Source organism: Pogonomyrmex barbatus, unplaced genomic scaffold (assembly GCF_055798465.1).
Source record: "Pogonomyrmex barbatus isolate J1 unplaced genomic scaffold, ASM5579846v1 scaffold12, whole genome shotgun sequence".
Classification (NCBI taxonomy): domain Eukaryota; kingdom Metazoa; phylum Arthropoda; class Insecta; order Hymenoptera; family Formicidae; genus Pogonomyrmex; species Pogonomyrmex barbatus.
This window is the reverse complement of record NW_028297108.1, coordinates 3,212,824-3,230,840: the sequence shown is the minus strand read 5'-3', so window position 1 is coordinate 3,230,840 and position 18,017 is coordinate 3,212,824. Positions and strand designations below refer to the sequence as shown.

At 35.8% G+C, this 18,017-nt stretch overlaps 2 protein-coding genes across 5 annotated transcripts in view; one reads left to right on the top strand and one right to left on the bottom strand.

Annotated features, from left to right (window-relative positions):
* Nucleotides 1-13,359, bottom strand: part of stet (stem cell tumor) — a 352,773-nt gene extending 339,414 nt beyond the window's left edge. The window contains exons 1-5 of one of the 3 annotated variants that reach the window (XM_089071683.1): nt 13,025-13,359; nt 12,144-12,271; nt 8,926-9,167; nt 8,636-8,659; nt 8,394-8,558 (exon numbers count right to left, since the gene is read on the bottom strand). In XM_089071683.1, the coding sequence (XP_088927809.1) occupies nt 8,394-8,558; nt 8,636-8,659; nt 8,926-9,105 (369 nt within the window). In that variant the 5' untranslated portion in view covers nt 9,106-9,167; nt 12,144-12,271; nt 13,025-13,359. Of the gene's footprint in view, nt 1-8,393; nt 8,559-8,635; nt 8,660-8,925; nt 9,168-12,143 lie in introns of all 3 variants that reach the window. The other 2 variants (XM_089071682.1, XM_089071684.1) reach the window with 2 other exon arrangements.
* Nucleotides 13,360-14,549: 1,190 nt separating this feature from the next.
* On the top strand, nt 14,550-17,664 carry LOC105424644 (soluble calcium-activated nucleotidase 1). 2 transcript variants are annotated; one of them, XM_011634981.3, is made up of 4 exons: nt 14,550-15,450; nt 15,537-15,740; nt 15,804-15,961; nt 17,230-17,664. In XM_011634981.3, the coding sequence occupies exons 1-4, from the start codon at nt 14,844-14,846 to the stop codon at nt 17,281-17,283; spliced, it is 1,023 nt and encodes a 340-aa protein (XP_011633283.1). In that variant the 5' UTR covers nt 14,550-14,843; the 3' UTR covers nt 17,284-17,664. The 2 variants fall into 2 exon arrangements, with proteins under 2 accessions (XP_011633283.1, XP_011633282.1); XM_011634980.3 differs by having other exon boundaries at nt 14,582-15,450; nt 17,186-17,664.
* The last annotated feature ends 353 nt before the right edge of the window (nt 17,665-18,017 follow it).

The window sequence follows — 18,017 nt, the reverse complement described above, 5'->3', positions numbered from 1 at the left end:
ATTTGATGATTTTTATGCTGCCCTATCTTGAGGAATGATTATCTTGACTAAGAGACAATAAAACGCAACAAGTGTGATAAATTATTTTGGTTATTTTCTTAAAACTGCAATCGATAATTAGGTAATTTAAAAAATATGTTAATAAATCATTTAAATTTAATTACATAACATAATTACGTAACAGTAATATAAAATTCAGTCATCGAATTTTAACCATGAAAGAAATGCGAGAGATTTTAAAATAAATCTGAGAACTATAAATTTATTTACTTTTCCCGTAATATAAAAACGAGATGTGTTCGTGAGAGAATAATCCGGAGTGGGAATATGAAAAAGTTTACTGGTACAGTAGCCGAGCACCTGTGGCATCCTGTACGAGGAGGTGAGGTCATAAGATCGAGGGTTGAACGAAAAGCTGTGAAAAAAGGGAACATACATCTCGAGTAATCTTTCCTGCCCTTCGTCAGTTGGCGACACCGTACAACCCTCAGCATCTACAACCACCCAACAGGTGGCAGCACGCCCTAGAATGCCGGGCATTCATCTTTCGAGTTGAATAAAAATTTCTGGTATCCAGAAATGTAAATTCAATATCATATTATGCAATTTAATGCAATCAATATCATATTTTATATAATAACTGGAAATTAACATTAGTGAAAAAGATAATTCGTATATACGTGAAAAAAAATATTAATTTTGAGTTAAGAAATTGATAATTTTTATTGCTTATATATTAAATCAATTTTATAAATATATATATATATATATATATATATATAAAAATATATAATATATATTGAATTTACAATTTGATCATTGCAGAGAATCAAATTTTAATAACGATGCAATGTTCTCATAATACAACAATTTCACAGTTTCAGATAATCTGCTCCAAATATTGCTCGAAAGGGTAGACTTGAGTTGCAAATAAGTCCTTCTATCTACATTTCTGCTATCGATAAACGACTCATGGAGCGTGTCTCATGAAGCGAATAAAAAGATCTCGAAGCAGCGAGTACCCTCGATTTATCTTGGTTGGCAGCGCACAAGGCAAGTGGCTGATACATGTGATAATAATTAAGCAAGCGACCTGTCTACCTTGCAAATTATTTCTCGAGAAGCATCGTGTTGCGGGATCAAGAGACAGATAATATGCCAGCGGCGTACGTCTGGCTTGTCAGTCGTAAAATACTCTTCCGAGAAACGCGCTAATTAATCTGCCGCGCACAATGCGTCATGCACATGTAGAAATATTGACGAAGTCAGGTATATACGAAGAATAATAATTCTCAACGAACAAACTTGATTTCGATCGATTAAGCGCAAAGTGAGCAATTAGATCTAAGAAATTTTCATTAAATGCAACGCTATTAGAACTAAATAATCATAGTTAAGGAATTTTTTTCCACGATGAATTTGCGCGACGATGTATAAGTTGTAAAAGGAAACGCCTAAAAGATACGGGACAACATCATATTTTCATCGAATAAAGAACGCGACACGGGGTATCAAACAACGACGTGGCACAACAAAATCGATATCGGTCGGACCGCAAAAAGAGAAGCGGAAAATCGTAGCTCGTCCGTCGTACTCGAGGTGGTATGCGACTCGTCGGACCCGTGTAACTTATCTCAAGTGTTGCTGAAATTGGGCATGTTTTGTTTCGACTGTCCCTCTAATTAGAAGCCGTTTAGACTTTTAGGTTGAGCGGGATGAAGTGTGGTCGAGCGAGATCAGGCGACTCGATAGCGCGCCAACGAGGAGACGACGAGGAACAACGACGGAGGATACGTCTTCTCTTAATTCCACGATCCTTGACGATGTTACGCCGCGGCTACGTACGAAACGAATGTTCCGAAGACGGGAGACCGTCGCCTGGAAGCCTGTAACGACACCACACTCGACCGTTCTCGGAGGGAAGAGGAGGGTACGATATCTGAGTAGAGTCGTTGACCATATACCTTCGATCCGCATAGATAAGCTCGCATATTTAAAAATGCTTTTAACGGGACGATGTGAGCCAATTGTTCCTAATAGGATAATCTTGTCGTCGCCGCTTTGGTGCATCGATGCACAACGGCCGAATAATTATGAGGATCTACCAGACAATTAGCCTCGAGTGATAAATCTATGTTTACAGTCGTAACAATGATGAGATATCGTTTCGTACAATATGCATGACTTCGTCCATGAAATTAACGAGTCTGTTATCTAATTGAACATTGTATTCATGCGAGAATTAAAAATAATGAAAAACACAAGTAAAAATGTTTGAAATATGTTCATCATATGTATCTCTCCGATGTATGTTATGGTTATCTCTTAATTGTACAGAATATAAAATATAATAATCTGAAAATAAATTATTTTAAAAATAGTAAAAGAAATTATTATATCGTGACGCATAACTTGGTAATCTGTAAGCTACGAACAGCGCAGAGAGGAAGAAACTCAAAACACGTGATTATATTTTTAATAAAAGACATACGTTTCAAAGGCTTAATAATACGACATTCTCATATACATTTAGAGTGCACACAGATGCAAGAACAACGGAAGATAGTCGTCGCTTAAATTACCTTTGGATAGAATGTATTTACATGCGTGCAGGACGAAGGATCCCGGGGTCGTTGTCAGAGGGCATAGAGGAGGCTCAAAGGGATCGAGGCGCGCCTGAGAATGGAGATTTAAGGGGCCGACGTGGGTGTGGGTGGCTGCGGGGTTCCTGATGACGTCGTCCTCGTCCTCGTCGTCCTCGTCGTCGTCGTCGTCGTCGTCGTCGTCGTCGTCGTCGTCTTCGTCTCCGCAACGTTGTTGCATTCGCCGCCAACGTGACGCCCCTTGCGCTTATTCCAACAGGATACTCATGTATATAAGGCCCTTCTACGTGGCGTTTACATTTATTCGGTCTCGACTCAAATCTAATATTATGAATCACGCGTCCCGTCTGGGGTCCGTGTATAATGGGGTCGTAGGTCGGTCCGCCTCGCGCGGAATACTTCGTCCTTTTGCGCGATAGCGGAGAAACGGAACAAAGAGAGACGAGCGAAAGGACAGTCTTGCCTTTCACTACTACCATCGAAAAGTATCGCGAATATCGTTCCCGTGGATCGTAATTCGAGAGAATATTGCAAGCGAAATATTCTATCAATGAAAATATATATCAAGAGAAGAATTTATTTTATTAAATTCGGTGAATATCCTGCACAAATGTTTCACTCATAAAATATTCAAGTGCAATATCCTCGAATTCGCTCGCGCGCAAAATTTAAGCGCAAAGGTTTCAATTACGGCATTGCGTTAACTGCTGAGCCATTCGAGAAAGGAACGAAACTCGTCGAAGGCGAGCGGCGTTAAAAGATGCCGACTATTGCGCGATTTATTGCTAGAACGAGGGAACATGAGGGAGAAATGAGACGGGAGGGTGTAACGAGATCGAGCCGTGGAGACGAGAGAGGAGAGGATTTTCTTAAATTGCACTTTGTAGCTCCTGAGAGACCTTACACAGGGATTTCGACGCCCACGGCGAGGGATAACGAGGCGAGCACCGGGGCCCCCTTCATGGAGGTGAGAGACACACACCGGTGGGTCCACCGTCGCAACGTGCGGCCCACGGGGACATAATTGATATCCGGGAAGAGCAAAAGGGCGGCGAGCCGGTGGCGGTGGCGCGCGGGGAGTGAGGAAAAAATTACCTCAGAGAGAGTAGGGGGTTGGTGGAGAAGACACGAGGAGAAAAAAAGGAAGAAAAGGAAAAGAAAGAGACGAAGGACCACCGCGATCGTACGGGAATCAACGACTTGCCGAAACTCTGGCAAAGGCCACCTAAGCGCCGACAGAGCGTCCTCTGCCTCTATCGCTCTAGCTCCAGTCTGTTTCCTCGCTAATCGTGCCTTTCTCTCTGTCTCTCTCGCTAATTGACGGTTCCGCGCTGTGCAAACATAGAGTGACCACCTCCGTCCGGACTAATTGCTAATCGCAGCTTCGGCACGAATCCTCCTCCCACTAGCTATGTTTCTCTTTCGCTCTTCGGGAATTCCGCCTTCGTGTATGCACACCCAAAGTATGAGCTAAAGTTCAAATGGCCGTGCACTTAACGGGTGAAACGCGGCAGTGGGTGCACCGCGGGATAATTCGATCTTATCGCGTGTTGAACAAGCCGCCCGCTGGGAAATCGACCGTATGGATCGTTAAAAATCGAGAGATTGCGACAATCCGTGCCAACATGCATGAAAATGAAACAAATCGAACAATTATTGAAAGATAACAAATCAAAAGACTTATAACGTAAAAAAATGATAATGATGAAAATTAATAACATTAAACGAGTGTTATGTCTCTTTCACTATTAACGAATTATTCATTTTTTGCTATGTACATATGCTATTTTTTACAGTACAGTATTATAATATTACAGTATAGTATAATTATAATATCATATATCACTCTTATATAAAATAATTTTAGATATTTTCAAATTAATATTTAATATTTTAAAAATTCTAATTCTAATTTTTCGATATATAAATTTACTAATATTACTTGCCACAATTTTAATATAATTATTGGCATAGAATTATTATTTTACTGTTATTTTATATATTTTAATTTCTGTCTGCTTAATGATTAATGGAATTATCATGTAATCGTGCAGAATAAGCATACGCAAGCTATACAATGCAATATGCGGTGCATGCGAGGAAATCCTAGTTGCCGCCATTCGGCAACGCCAACCATAAATTATAGTAGCGTACCGAGAATACTTGCGATTCCTCGCTTCTGAATAATTGCTACTGCCTTCAGCCACCTGCAGGTGTAATCCTATTATAGTATATTACATCCCGCGGCAAAATGAAGCAAAGATTTCAGCGACTGACAACATGTGAGATGTGAGATTCTAAAGTATATATTTAAATTTGAAAATGTAAAAAATGAGAAATTTAAATTAATAAACTTGGAAAAATTATATAGAAAGCCAAATTTATTTTTGAAAATAAAAATATAATTGATTTAAATAATATTTAATCCAGATTTATTTCATAATTATTTCACTAAAATATTTATTTATTTTATAACAACAATTATTTTATCATATAAATGTTTGTTACATTAGCAAAAATATCTATGTGTGTAATTCAACACATGTGTGTAGTTATTGCAAAATTATTGCTATATATTTCTTTAATTTAATAAAATAAATTTTGTTTGTTATTAACTATTCATTACACTATAAATATACGTAAAATTAATTTTTAAGATAATTGGAGTAAATGTTAATATTAGTTATAATACCTTCTGGGTAAAGGAAAGTTTTCTAGCGATCTTCTTGGATCAAGATATTTATAAAGCGAGGATCAATCCATAATCCTCAAATAAATTTTGTCAATATAAAGCAAGTACATCAGATAAACCAGATAAACGGCTTAGCCTTTGACGAAGAAGGCGTCGTTCGATTCCATGGTGAACATAAATGGAAACGGTAAGGGTGCGTAAATGAAAGGGTTTTCAATGTAAACATTTTCTTCTTGTGGGAAAAGTTTCAATCACTTTCAAGTAAGTTTAGAGAACCTTTAAATATGTACAAATACAAAAGGGTGAGCTAAAGCTAAGAATAAAAGAATATTTGAGAAATTCTGTTTAAATCAGGCATCTATATGTCACAAAGCTGTACTTCTCTTCCGAAATCGGATACGTCGAAAATCGCAATAACAATGTCGAATAGATCTGCAGTATTTGCCTAGCTATGTCTTTCCAGAAGATTGTATTCGCTTCTTGACTCACGATGATCGCGATACATTGAGATGTCTTCATCATTGACCGCTTGCCAAAATTCACTGCGTGGCCTTTTCTAATTTATAGGAAGAATGTCAAATGAAACGTCTGCGACCGCCCGTCCCATAAGAAGTTCTATAGAATCTTCTTCCTTTTTCTACAAATTTTCACGGAAGAGTAAGTTTAAGCCAATTTCTGAAAAACGGCTTACGGCACATTTACTCGTTAAGGCGGTGAGACGAACCAAAAGCTCTTGTGCCCTTACATTTAGTAATCTTATCAGAATTATACGGAGATCAGATATAATTCAAGAGAGGACAGTGACATTAACCTCATTGCGTAGTCAATGACAAAAAATCTCACGGTTGATTTTGTCGAGTCTCGTCAAGATTCTTATGCGTCGTTTAGCTCACACTTTGGAGCGTTCGTGCACGAACAATTTTCCGCCTTTCAATGTCAGGTTCGTTTACCTCTTCGGGATCACAATCGAAAGGGAATATGTAGAAAACCACCGAAAACTTGTCAGCGAATTTAAGCGCGAACAAAAGCCCACCCGTCGGCATACCATGCCTCTAAACGTTGAGATTATCATTGTGCCGATATTTATCTGTCAGTTTCTAGCCGCGGTTCCTTGCTCGGTCATTGTCGTGTGGTAGGATCAGTGAAATCTAAAGCAAAACCCACATTTTTCAGGTTGACAAATAGACGGACAATGAGAGATTCCGATGTGGTTAGAATAACATCATTTAACTACCGTAAACCTTTCCCGTCTCCACGACTCCACCGTCTCCACGATCGCGATCCGGCTTTTGCGGAAGCCGATCGCGAAAATCGAGCATGTTTCAAAGTAAATTCCGACGCGGCCTCTTAAGCAGATTATATCGTATCGCAAATTTCCCATCTCGATTCTCTAGCGAAACATATGTGATATAAGTGGTATGCAAAGCGCAAAGAGAAGTTATACATGTGTGTGTATATATACACATATTTATAAAATCTATAAAAATATAAATAATTCTGTTGATCTTTCAAATTAATAATTATTAATACTATTAAAAAAGGAATATTTTATATCGTTATTATTCTGTTCGAAGTAACACGTTAGGCTTAAATATAATTGTGTAATAGGGAGATGTTTGATATTTGCTTTTAACATAAAGTATAATAAGTATATTTCGTATTTACTTTTGAGTTACCTTGACTGTTATTATGTTTAATAAAAAATTGTGACTTATAAAAAAGATTATGTAGTATGATTTGGAAACAACAAATATATGTGCATATTGTAGATGCATTGATAATTGATTGAGCTGTATAATAAACAGAAAGATTCATTGATTCTTCTTATTATTATAAAAATAATGTATATAATCATCAGAAAACAAGTACTTGATTAAATATTTTACGTCAAAAAAACACACGACTAAAAATATTAGATATCTCATAAAATATATAATTTTATTTACTATTTTTATGTATAAGACTAAACTATTTTACAATATTTTAATTAATTAATTAAGAAAATTATATTATCTTATTTATGTAAATAAAAATTACTTTGAAATCTTGAAAGTGACTCCATCTCCAGGACCAATGTATTGACTATGAGATAATATTTTTATAATAGAATAAGTTTTAGTTTTAAAATATTTTTTTTTTCAATAATTAATCAGTTCGAAAATAGGTAGAAATAGATAAAATTATTTTGCTTTTTATTTTATTTTATATTTCCTATTTTTATAGAATGTATATCTGTATATATTTGTCGTGTATTGTGTGTAAATATTGATTATAAAATATTTTAAAAAAGTACTGATATTCTTTCATTTTAATTTGTTTATTAATTTTTTAAAAAAATAGAAATAAGAAATAAATGTAAAAAAACTGCGATAAAATCATTTTTATTTATCATACAATGCATAATAGATCTCTGTTAAACTAACGAAAGATAAATGAAGTCTCTGTATGTAGTTTAGATATTATGCGCACGCATTGATAATAATGATGTGAATTTAAACCTAACTAAAAAAAAAAAAGAGTACACTAAAGAACTGTGTAAAAAGAATTTTTGTATATTTAAACAAATGATTTTTGTCGTTCTTCCCTATCGAGCGAGCATTACACTGTCGAGCAGACAGCATGCTGCAGAATGCTCTGCTTCTAGGGAGGGTATTTGTGCCGGGAAATTTGCCATCCGTAAATAAATCAGACAACCGATAATATCAAAGTATTTATAAAATATAATAATAAAATAGGAATATAATAATAAAATAGGAAACTGATATAATATTATTTCATTTTAACTTTAAAAATATCGAAAAAAGTATTTTATATCACCGGCCATTATTAAAGATTCGTAGTTCTATATTCGTTGATTTATATAATTATATTGATTTATATAATTAGTTTTTTAGATTTATATCTAAATTTATTCTTTATAAAAATATCTTGTACATAAAAATATTATAATACTTTAATGAACAACTGTGATGAATTTTTTAGGTCACGAAACCAGTCAGTAAATCTATATTGTTCTTATGGATGTGTAACATTGAAATTATGTCACGTCACATTTCTGGAATAAGGTAACATGTACGATAATAGAATTATGAACTCACCACATTGACGAAGTCCTGGAAAGTTACTGCCTGAACACGCGATTCTTTCACCCTGGATAAAAGTATGTCACGTTTATTTGTCGGTATCTCTGCCTTCCATTCCGGACTACTCAAGGCTGCCAGAAACTCCTCCAGCGGTATCTCTCCAAAACCCTCCGGATCGAACTGGAACAACAGATAAACAAATTTCAGATCCAATTTACTCAAACCAGACAAATTTCAAGCAATGCAATTACACGTACCTTATCGAAGAGCATTCGCCACTTCTGCAACGCAATAGAAACATATTAATCGTTTATCAAAATTAATATTAAAAAAAAATGCCTTGCATATGATTAAAATTAATTATCTAACCATGTCTAAAAGAGCAACAAGCTAAAAATGTTATAGACGCATGATAAATGATAGGGACCCGTCTTTTTTTTTTTTTTTTTTTTTAGAGAAGAAAATGTTTGCAGTTAATTTTAATAGTCAAACGGTTTATTTCTGATGATCGATTAACGTCTAACGAAATCTCATGTTAATAACTCACGTCATTAAGCAACTCCCGCCTGTACTCGGACTCGTCGATGTCGACCTCCGAGGCCAGATCGGTATGATCAGTAACGTATCCATCGTAATGCACGCTGTTGGCCTCGCTGCGTGCGTATTCCTCCTCCTCTTCGACAGCGCCGGCGATGGTCGGTATGGAGGCACCGTTTGCCAGTAGCATTACCGCGCGCGGCACGAGGTCACCGGGTGAATCTCCTCATTCCTCCCTCTTCCACGTGCTTTCTGAAATACGAAGGGACTACATGGTAAAATCCATGCCACCTTCGAAGCGATCGATTTCGTTGATGTTAATGCCGCATAAATACATCACTCCGACACTTTCTGCATTGTCATTCGAACGAGTACTTTCAGGGCGTGATGATTGCCTCTTAGCCGCGCACGCGATCTCACTTCGAGCAATCAGGGCAAACACTTTACGCCCGAGCGATTCCTTTTCCTTCGTCCATTAAACGTATTGCATTGTGTCCCCATGAAATATTTTCATTTGAAATGTTTACTGAATTGTTTCATTTAATTAATTTTTTTATGGTTTTCACGGATAATTGTGAAAAGGAAATTCTAAAATATGTAGAGGTAAATATTCAATACTCTGCACATTTATCAGATCTTCCGGATCAACTTGAGAGAAATAATGTGATCGAATTGTCGACGTGAGAAAATATTTGGCAGACTGATGGGAACGATGAAAATAAGGGTGCAAAAGGATATTGATCGTCCTTGCACTTCTTAAGGCGTGATAGAGCAGTGCCCTTGAAACTAGCTTGCCGTTCTAAAGTGGCGCAATGTGACGATATGGCACAGCACGTTCGTACAGCGGCGGTGCCGTTTCCATGGCAATGCATCGACGATGGGTTTGGGTACATGCCAAGTATCCACCATGCCGCGTGCACTGTGCACATGGGACCCACGCCGCAACATTAATACACATTAATACACATGTAACTGCACTTGATCAAAACATCTTAAATTAAACAAGAAAGATATTGAGAAACAATCTTCGTTTGACTTGGTTAAATATTTTATTTTTTAATATGATCAATAGTAATAATATTCTGATTCTTTCCTAAAATTTCTAAAATTCTTACTACGTTTTAAAGAAATATTTTGACCATTAGACATAGAAATAAAAAATTAAAATATATGAAATTATATTTTCATTCTATATTCTATATTCGTAGAAAATTAACTCTCTTGATTGAAATAAAATTCTTTTTATTTGAATTTATAAATTTGAATCGTGTTATCATATTTAAAGAACTATTAGAACTTTTTTGGAAGAAAATATCAGATTTCTATAAAATATTTTCATCTATGGAATTTTTTAAAATAATATTATCAATCGATATTGTATTAAAAAAATATCTCTTTACAGTAAATTTTGTCTATAAATGTATATTGCATGTAATATTTTAATTAAAATATCATAAGATTTAGAAGATTAAATAATTTTTTTATTATAGCTCTTACTTTGGAATAATTTTTTAGATTTAATTAAATAATAAAATAAATCATAGATTTTCTGTGCAATCTGCCAAACTTCAAAACATCGCAAAGTTTGATCGTCATGAGACAATAACCATAGTGCATCCCAACAGTCTAAATATCTTTCTTCCTTCCTCTATCTCTCTTTATTTCTCTCTCTTTCTATTTCCCCGTCATGCATTCTTCTTTCGATGCTCACGCAAGCCACCCTCCGTTTTGGCCGAGCGTCAACGCGAGGGTTACTCCACAGCGTCGTCGCGACCCCCGCAAAAACCACCCGCATCCCTAACACACGCTCTCTCTCCTCCCCTTATCTGACTTTGTTCGTGTGTCATGACGCGACGATGTCTCGTAGACGTGTACAAAACTCAAGGGTTGTTAGCCCGAAACGAGCGCAAGGTCATCAACCTTGATTTTACGAAGCAGCAGATCGGAAAAGAAAAAAAATTACAAATCAACCTTTTATATTTCCGCGATATTTTTTTCTGTTAGCCAACATTTAATGCAAATATCTTTCGGGATATTAGTTAAAAGACTATGTCTTTATGATAAAGCTCGAAAATGATGTGATAGAATATTTTTGATATATATAAAATTTCTTCTTTCATTATGTTTTAATATTACGATGGAATTATTATTAGATATTTTATAAATAACAAAATCAATGAATCGAGGCAACTTTTAATCTGTCTAAAATGTTCTACCTAAATTATTACTCGGAGTGCAGGAATATCTTGACTTATTCCTTTCTCGATGTAGACGTATCTCTTTATGATTCACTCCACCGTGGAGTTGCATTACCGTATGACGTTGATCCGTGACGCTTGTAAGATTTGGACGACGCGTCGAGTCAGTCCCCGATATGAGAGACGACATGGCAAGTAATCATGCTATGTTACTAAGCATACTGATCCGCGTACGGTCAATATGTAGTGGAGTCCGTACAAGTGCACACCTGTATTCTATGCGTGGAATACATTCATACTCTGATATAAAAGTGTGAAAAATGAAATAGTTTGTTTGTTTGTTTTTTAAAAATCCCCGTTTAACAAACTTATTTAGCATGTATATTGAATCATAATTTTCTTTTACGAAACAAATGGCTCATTCCAACAATCTGACATTAGATATATTTCTTTGTATTATTATTTTTGGATACTTAATTCATTTAATTCGTTATTTGTTCATAGTGTAAAAATCTTAAATGTCTCTAGTTTCCTTTCAATGATGCTAGCGCTATGTGATTGGTATTAGAAATATGCATTCCGAATTATATAGTAAACAGTGATTGATATTAATAAATTGTGTTTGATATTTAAAATCTTTTTCAATTAAAATATGCACGTGTAATAACATAATGTTTCCATTTTTTCTTTGTCTTCAATAAACAAATTCACGCATTCGAAACAAATCAACAAGATTTATTTATAAAACACTTTTACAGTTGTCTTTGTGAGAAATATTCTGTAAACAATAGACCTGAATAATTCAAATTTTAATTTTAATTTGCATTAAAGAACATAGCTTTTTAATTTTCGACTTTTATCTTGAAATTTTTTCGGAATAAGACCCTTTTTTATTTATGATTCTTGTTCAGATATCACATTAATTTCGTTGCAATATTTATATTACCGGTATGCCTCTGATTATTCGTATGGCAATACGTTCCGTAATGCTTATTATCATACAAGTTAATTACAGATTCAAGCAACTTACCTTTCGTAAAATCGGCAACGGACGCCGTGCGCTACTGACAAGACAATACAGAAGCGAACAGGCGCGAAGAGATGCATCCTCGAGTGCGATGTAACCTCGCGATCATGCGATCATAATCTCGCGTCTCGCTGGCGACGCATTTCAAAATTAATTTGCGTGGCCATGAACAAGAACGAACGAACGAAGTTCAGATACGCGAAACCGGGACATCCATTGGAATACAAGAAGTAGCGATACTTAGTGATGGTGCGATAAGCGCGCGCGAAAATCACGCACCGGAAACCGCGATGACCCCACGGATGTCGTCGTCTCGAAAATAAGCCGGTCGGCTCGCGACTGGTTCGTTGACTGGAATCACGTGATCAATTCAAGATGTTCCCGCCACCGCGTGGTCATGTGACATTAAGAAATTTGGAAAAGTAAGTCAAATGATGATTCAAATTAAGCCGCTTATGCTTGATGCTTATTTCTCATGTCTTAACAGTCTCTATATACTGGATTTGATACGAAGATATTAGTGTACATTGATACAAATCGTCATTTTGAATACCCGATCAAAATGTGACAACAGCGTTTTATTTCCAGAATGAAAATTTAAACACCGATGACGAGAAATATGCCATGATCAAAATGCGAGCAACGCGCCGCTATCTCTTAATTACGATAGCTTCGCCAATTAATCCGTGACGTTAAATCATTGCGCGCGAAGACAACGTATTCTCAAGCGACCACGTGGTCGAAGCATCATCCCATAGAGACCGCATTCAAATTGTGCGTGGAACTCGCGCGGCGACGCAGTCGGGATATCTCAGATAGAGTATAGATACGGATATCTCTCGATGAACCGGCAGATTCGTTTGGCACCGGTGTCTATGACTCACCGATGACGCTTCGAATCACCCAGCCACGATCAGGCTCGCGAATAAGATCGGTAGCTGCTGTCACGTTCACAGTTGACACTTGAACACGACATGCGGAACTGCGGCACGCGTGCCCGCGCGATCGATAATACAGGTTGCCGCGCGTCGCGACGGGGCGCCGATTGCGCCCGGTTACAGCCGAGCGCGCACGAGGAGAGGGTGGACTCGCGCACCTAACACGTGACAGCGCGAAAAACGCGCGAGGTGTTCGCGAGAAGTGAGGATCGCTCGTTCGACACACCCGAACGGAAAGGATCGTTCCTCGCCCGCGTTCGAATACGACGGCCGCGTTCGATCCTGTCGACGGAAAACGCGTCACGCGACTGACTACCAGGTCTTGCCACCCTCGCCGATTTCATCCCCGGCATCTCCCCCGCTATCTACCGACGCCCCCCTTGATTCATTTCGCCAACGGAGCCGTCCGTCCAACCCCAACCGTGCCAACGATTCGAATGTGCACGCGCGCCCGGCGTCGTTACGCTCGCCAGCGTGATGCTAATTAATGGACCCCTGGCAATGTGCTTTCGCCGTAATTGCGGAGATCAGTCTACAGAGCAATTTTTGTATACTTATTTTTACAATTTGTATACTTATTTTAAAAATTAAAAGTTTAAATAGAATTAAAAGTTTAAATAGAATATAAAATTCTATCTTTTTGTTTTACAAACACACTTAAGTTTTTTAAACTTAAATCTTATTTTCTAATTTTTAATTTGAAGCAGTATAAGTTTAATCGGCTTATTCATCCCAGTTTTTATTTAAAAAACAATTAATTATGCTATCTTAGCATAGTCAAGGTACTGCAACTGTTAATATTAATCAGGTAGCAAAACTAACTTTAAATTATAGAATTAATTTAAAAGTTAATTGTAATACTTTTAATCATATCTAAATATTAATTATGGTAAATATTAACTATAATTAATATGTAGATATTGTTAAAAATATAATTAATTTTTTATATAAGAGATACTTTATAAATAATGTATATACTGGCCACTGGATTTTCATATTCATAAATTTTAATTTTACATTAACATATTAAAAATATATATTTTAATAATTTCAATTGAAACTATTAATATGTAAAAAATTATGAAAAAATAAACGATAACGCGTTGCATCATGTGTGCTAAAATTATATTGCTACAGTTGTAGTCCAAGAGAAAGGAAGATCATTTTGTATTTCTTTTTACTGTTCGAAGCTGAACATGGAACATATACGTATGATTTATAATTTAATGTGTGATCAGTCCTTTTACTACTGCTATAGCGTACTGTAAATGTGGTTCGATTAGCATCGAACCTCTGTTTTGTCAGTTTTTCTTTTCTTTTAGAGTATCCTGAAGAAATGAATAAGTACCTTCAATCATTTTTGGTAGCATAAGTGGTCTTCTCAAAACCTTGAATTTGCTATTTTATCAATGCACTGAATATAAGGTTCACATGAAACTCAAAAATTGCGAGATAAAATGTTTCGTAAATGTAGCGAGGGCTAGGTTTGAATCTGCTATCCATCGATTATCGAGTCGATCGTTTTAGATACGAGCTACGCGTCGTTCCACTAAAGTCAAAAATAGTCACGTGGCTAGATTAGGTTAGATTAAATTCCCGTCATGCGGCGATACTGCTGTCACTAGTGTCATTGCATCATAGAAATGACGTGTTTTTAGGTTAGGTTTAGATCGCTGTCACGATCGCGTCAAGCCGGCACGTGCCACGACGTTGAGATCTAACGTGCCTTTGATCGTTCTCGGCACACGGATGCGAATTGGCGCACATGAGGAACGGCAGCAGGGAGACCATGTCATATCTACGTGACTGGCGACAAGCGTTGCGTGCACCATACGTTTACCGAGTGGCAAACAGCACCTTCCGCATTCAGGGCCAGTTCTTGGCACTGATCCTCCTCATTCTGAGCGTGCCGATTTTCTTTCTCGCGTATCCATTGTTGCATGGTATCATGTGTTCGCCACCGAACCAGAATCTGTCCCAGTGTCGCTACTACAAGTACAACCGAACATACCCTACCTCGACGCCCATTAGAACCTCCAAGGGCATTACCTATCGAATAGCGATAGTGAGTGATCTTGATCATGATTCAAAGCTCGCAGATAAAAAAGACATGTGGCATAGCCTTATGAGAACTGGTAATCTCTATTGGAATCCCATCAGCAATTTTCTATCTGTTATCTGGGATGACAGAACTACCGTATTGTCCTCGTCGTTGTCTATGAAGGGACGTGGAATGGAATTGTCGGAATTAGTGACTTTCGACGGTCGTCTATTATCCTTTGATGATCGTACAGGGATGATATATTTCATTGAAGGTGATCAGGTTTATCCCTGGGTTATTTTAATGGATGGCAATGGTAAAAATCACAAAGGTACATAGCAAATTACAAACCGATATTACTGTCATCTTAAACAATTTACAAAATTTTCTTTTTATTAAAATTTTATTTGTTTATAGGTTTTAAATCTGAATGGGCAACTATCAAAGATGAACAGCTGTACGTTGGCAGCATGGGAAAGGAATGGACTACACCTTCTGGTGAATTTGAACATAATAATCCATTATGGATAAAAGTAGTATCACCACGTGGCGAGACACATTCTCTCAATTGGATCTCTTACTACAAACGATTAAGGCAAGCGATTAACATCGAATATCCAGGTATGCAGATATTTACAGCTTGTGAATGCATGAATTAATTCATCATATATATACTTTGCATAGGTTACATGATACATGAATCTGGAGCTTGGAGCGATATACATAAAAGTTGGTTTTTTTTGCCTAGAAGATGTTCTCATGAACGTTACAATGAAACGCGGGACGAAACAATGAGCTGTAATGTTATGCTAACTGCGGATGAAAATTTTGTTGATATTAAAGTGCGTTTTTAATAATTAAAAAATCAAATTAATATTTTGTATACAGGGTATTCTATAAAGATCGTAACAACATTTAATGGTAAGCTCTTGAGATCATTTTTAGATGATAATCCTAATACCGAAATGTCAAGGCTATAATGCTTTTTGAATTATAAACATTTAGAGTTAGCGAATCAAGCCGCCTAAAATTCGCTCAGATGTAGTATAATGCACAGTACGAAAAACGAAAGTTAACTGTCGCCCTCTTCGCCCTGTCATCAAAATTGAAGATTATAATGCAAAGGCAGTGAGTTATTTTTACTGATATTCGTATAAATACATTGTCTGAGCAAGTATATCTTACTAAAAAGAAGAAAAAATATTATATAATACATAAAACGCAAGCTGTCAAATGACATTTCTTTCAGAAATCTATTAGTTTCATATCTTATAAATATTTCTTAAAATAAATAAGATTATCATTGAAATTGATCATCAAAATATTATTTTAGAATCATTTTTTTAAAACAATTTATAAATAATTTATAAAATAATAATAAATTTTATGTTGTTCCACTTATTTGTAATAAGTGCTCAAATTGTGCGCCATTCATTTGCGGTGTTTGTAAAATATAAAACTAGCAAATTTCTGAAAAGAATGTCATCATTCGATCACAGCTTGCACTTTTCGTATTATATAATAATATTTTTTCTTCTTTTCAATAAACTGCTCAAATTGTTTCAATGTATTTATGCAAATATTAATAAAAATAATTCATTATCTTTGTAGTGTAATTATGTATTGTGTAATCTTTATATCAATTTTGATGAGAAAGTGACAGTCAGCTTTCGCTTTCTGTACTGTACATATATTTTACCACACTTGAACGAGCGAACTTTTAGGCGGCTTGATTCGCTATGTTTATAATTCAAAAAGCATTGTAACCTCGATTTTGATATTATGATTTTCATATCAAAATGATCTTAGGAATCTATCCGTTGTTATAATCTTTGCGGGACACCTTTATACACACACACACACACACACACACACACACACACACACACACACACACACACACACACACACACACACACACACACACACACACACACACACACACACACACACACACACACACACACACACACACACACACACACACACACACACACACACACACACACACACACACACACACACACACACACAAACTACAATAATAATTATAAAATTTATTATAGGTTACTCATGTCGGAGATTTAATCCCAATTAGAGGTTTTTCCAGTTTCAAGTTCCTTCCTGGTTCGCAAGATTCTATTATAATAGCTTTAAAGACTGAGGAATATCAAGGGCGCACCGCTACATATATTATGGCATTTACAATAGACGGAACGATAATAATGTCTGAAAATAAAATAATGGATAAAAAATTTGAAGGACTAGAATTTATATGACAATTAGAAATAGTGTTAAATATTTATTAAAAAATTGTAAATAAATATACACAGAATGTATAATTGTAAATTTTTACAACGAGATAAAACTTCTGCCAGAAATAGTGTGAGCTAAGACTATTCCGTTCACTAATCAGTATTGCTGCATTCAAAGTGTGAAGAGTACAAATTTTATTCTCATGACATTGACATTATAAATTTAAATATCTGTAAATATAAAATAATGTAAACTGAGATAAATGTAAATATATGTATATACATATGCACGAATCTTTGTATGTATTCTGAACCGGCATTCTGTTATTTTACATTAATATAAATTTGGGATATTGTGTTAAAAAATACGAAAATATATATGAAATACATTATATTATTGTCTTGATGAAATAAGGTCTTAATATTTATCAAAAATATTGCGTATCAAAATTTAAGCAAATGTCAGAAGCGCAACGTAGAAAAAACAATTATGAAAAGATCTGGATGTCTCGGATCCTTTTTTTACACGTCTCTCGAACTTTATCATATAGTGATCTTTTCTCTTTCTTTTCATTGCGCGTACCAGGCACACTCAGGGTTACAATATGTACTTCTATGTCAAAATCAATAATACAAGTATATA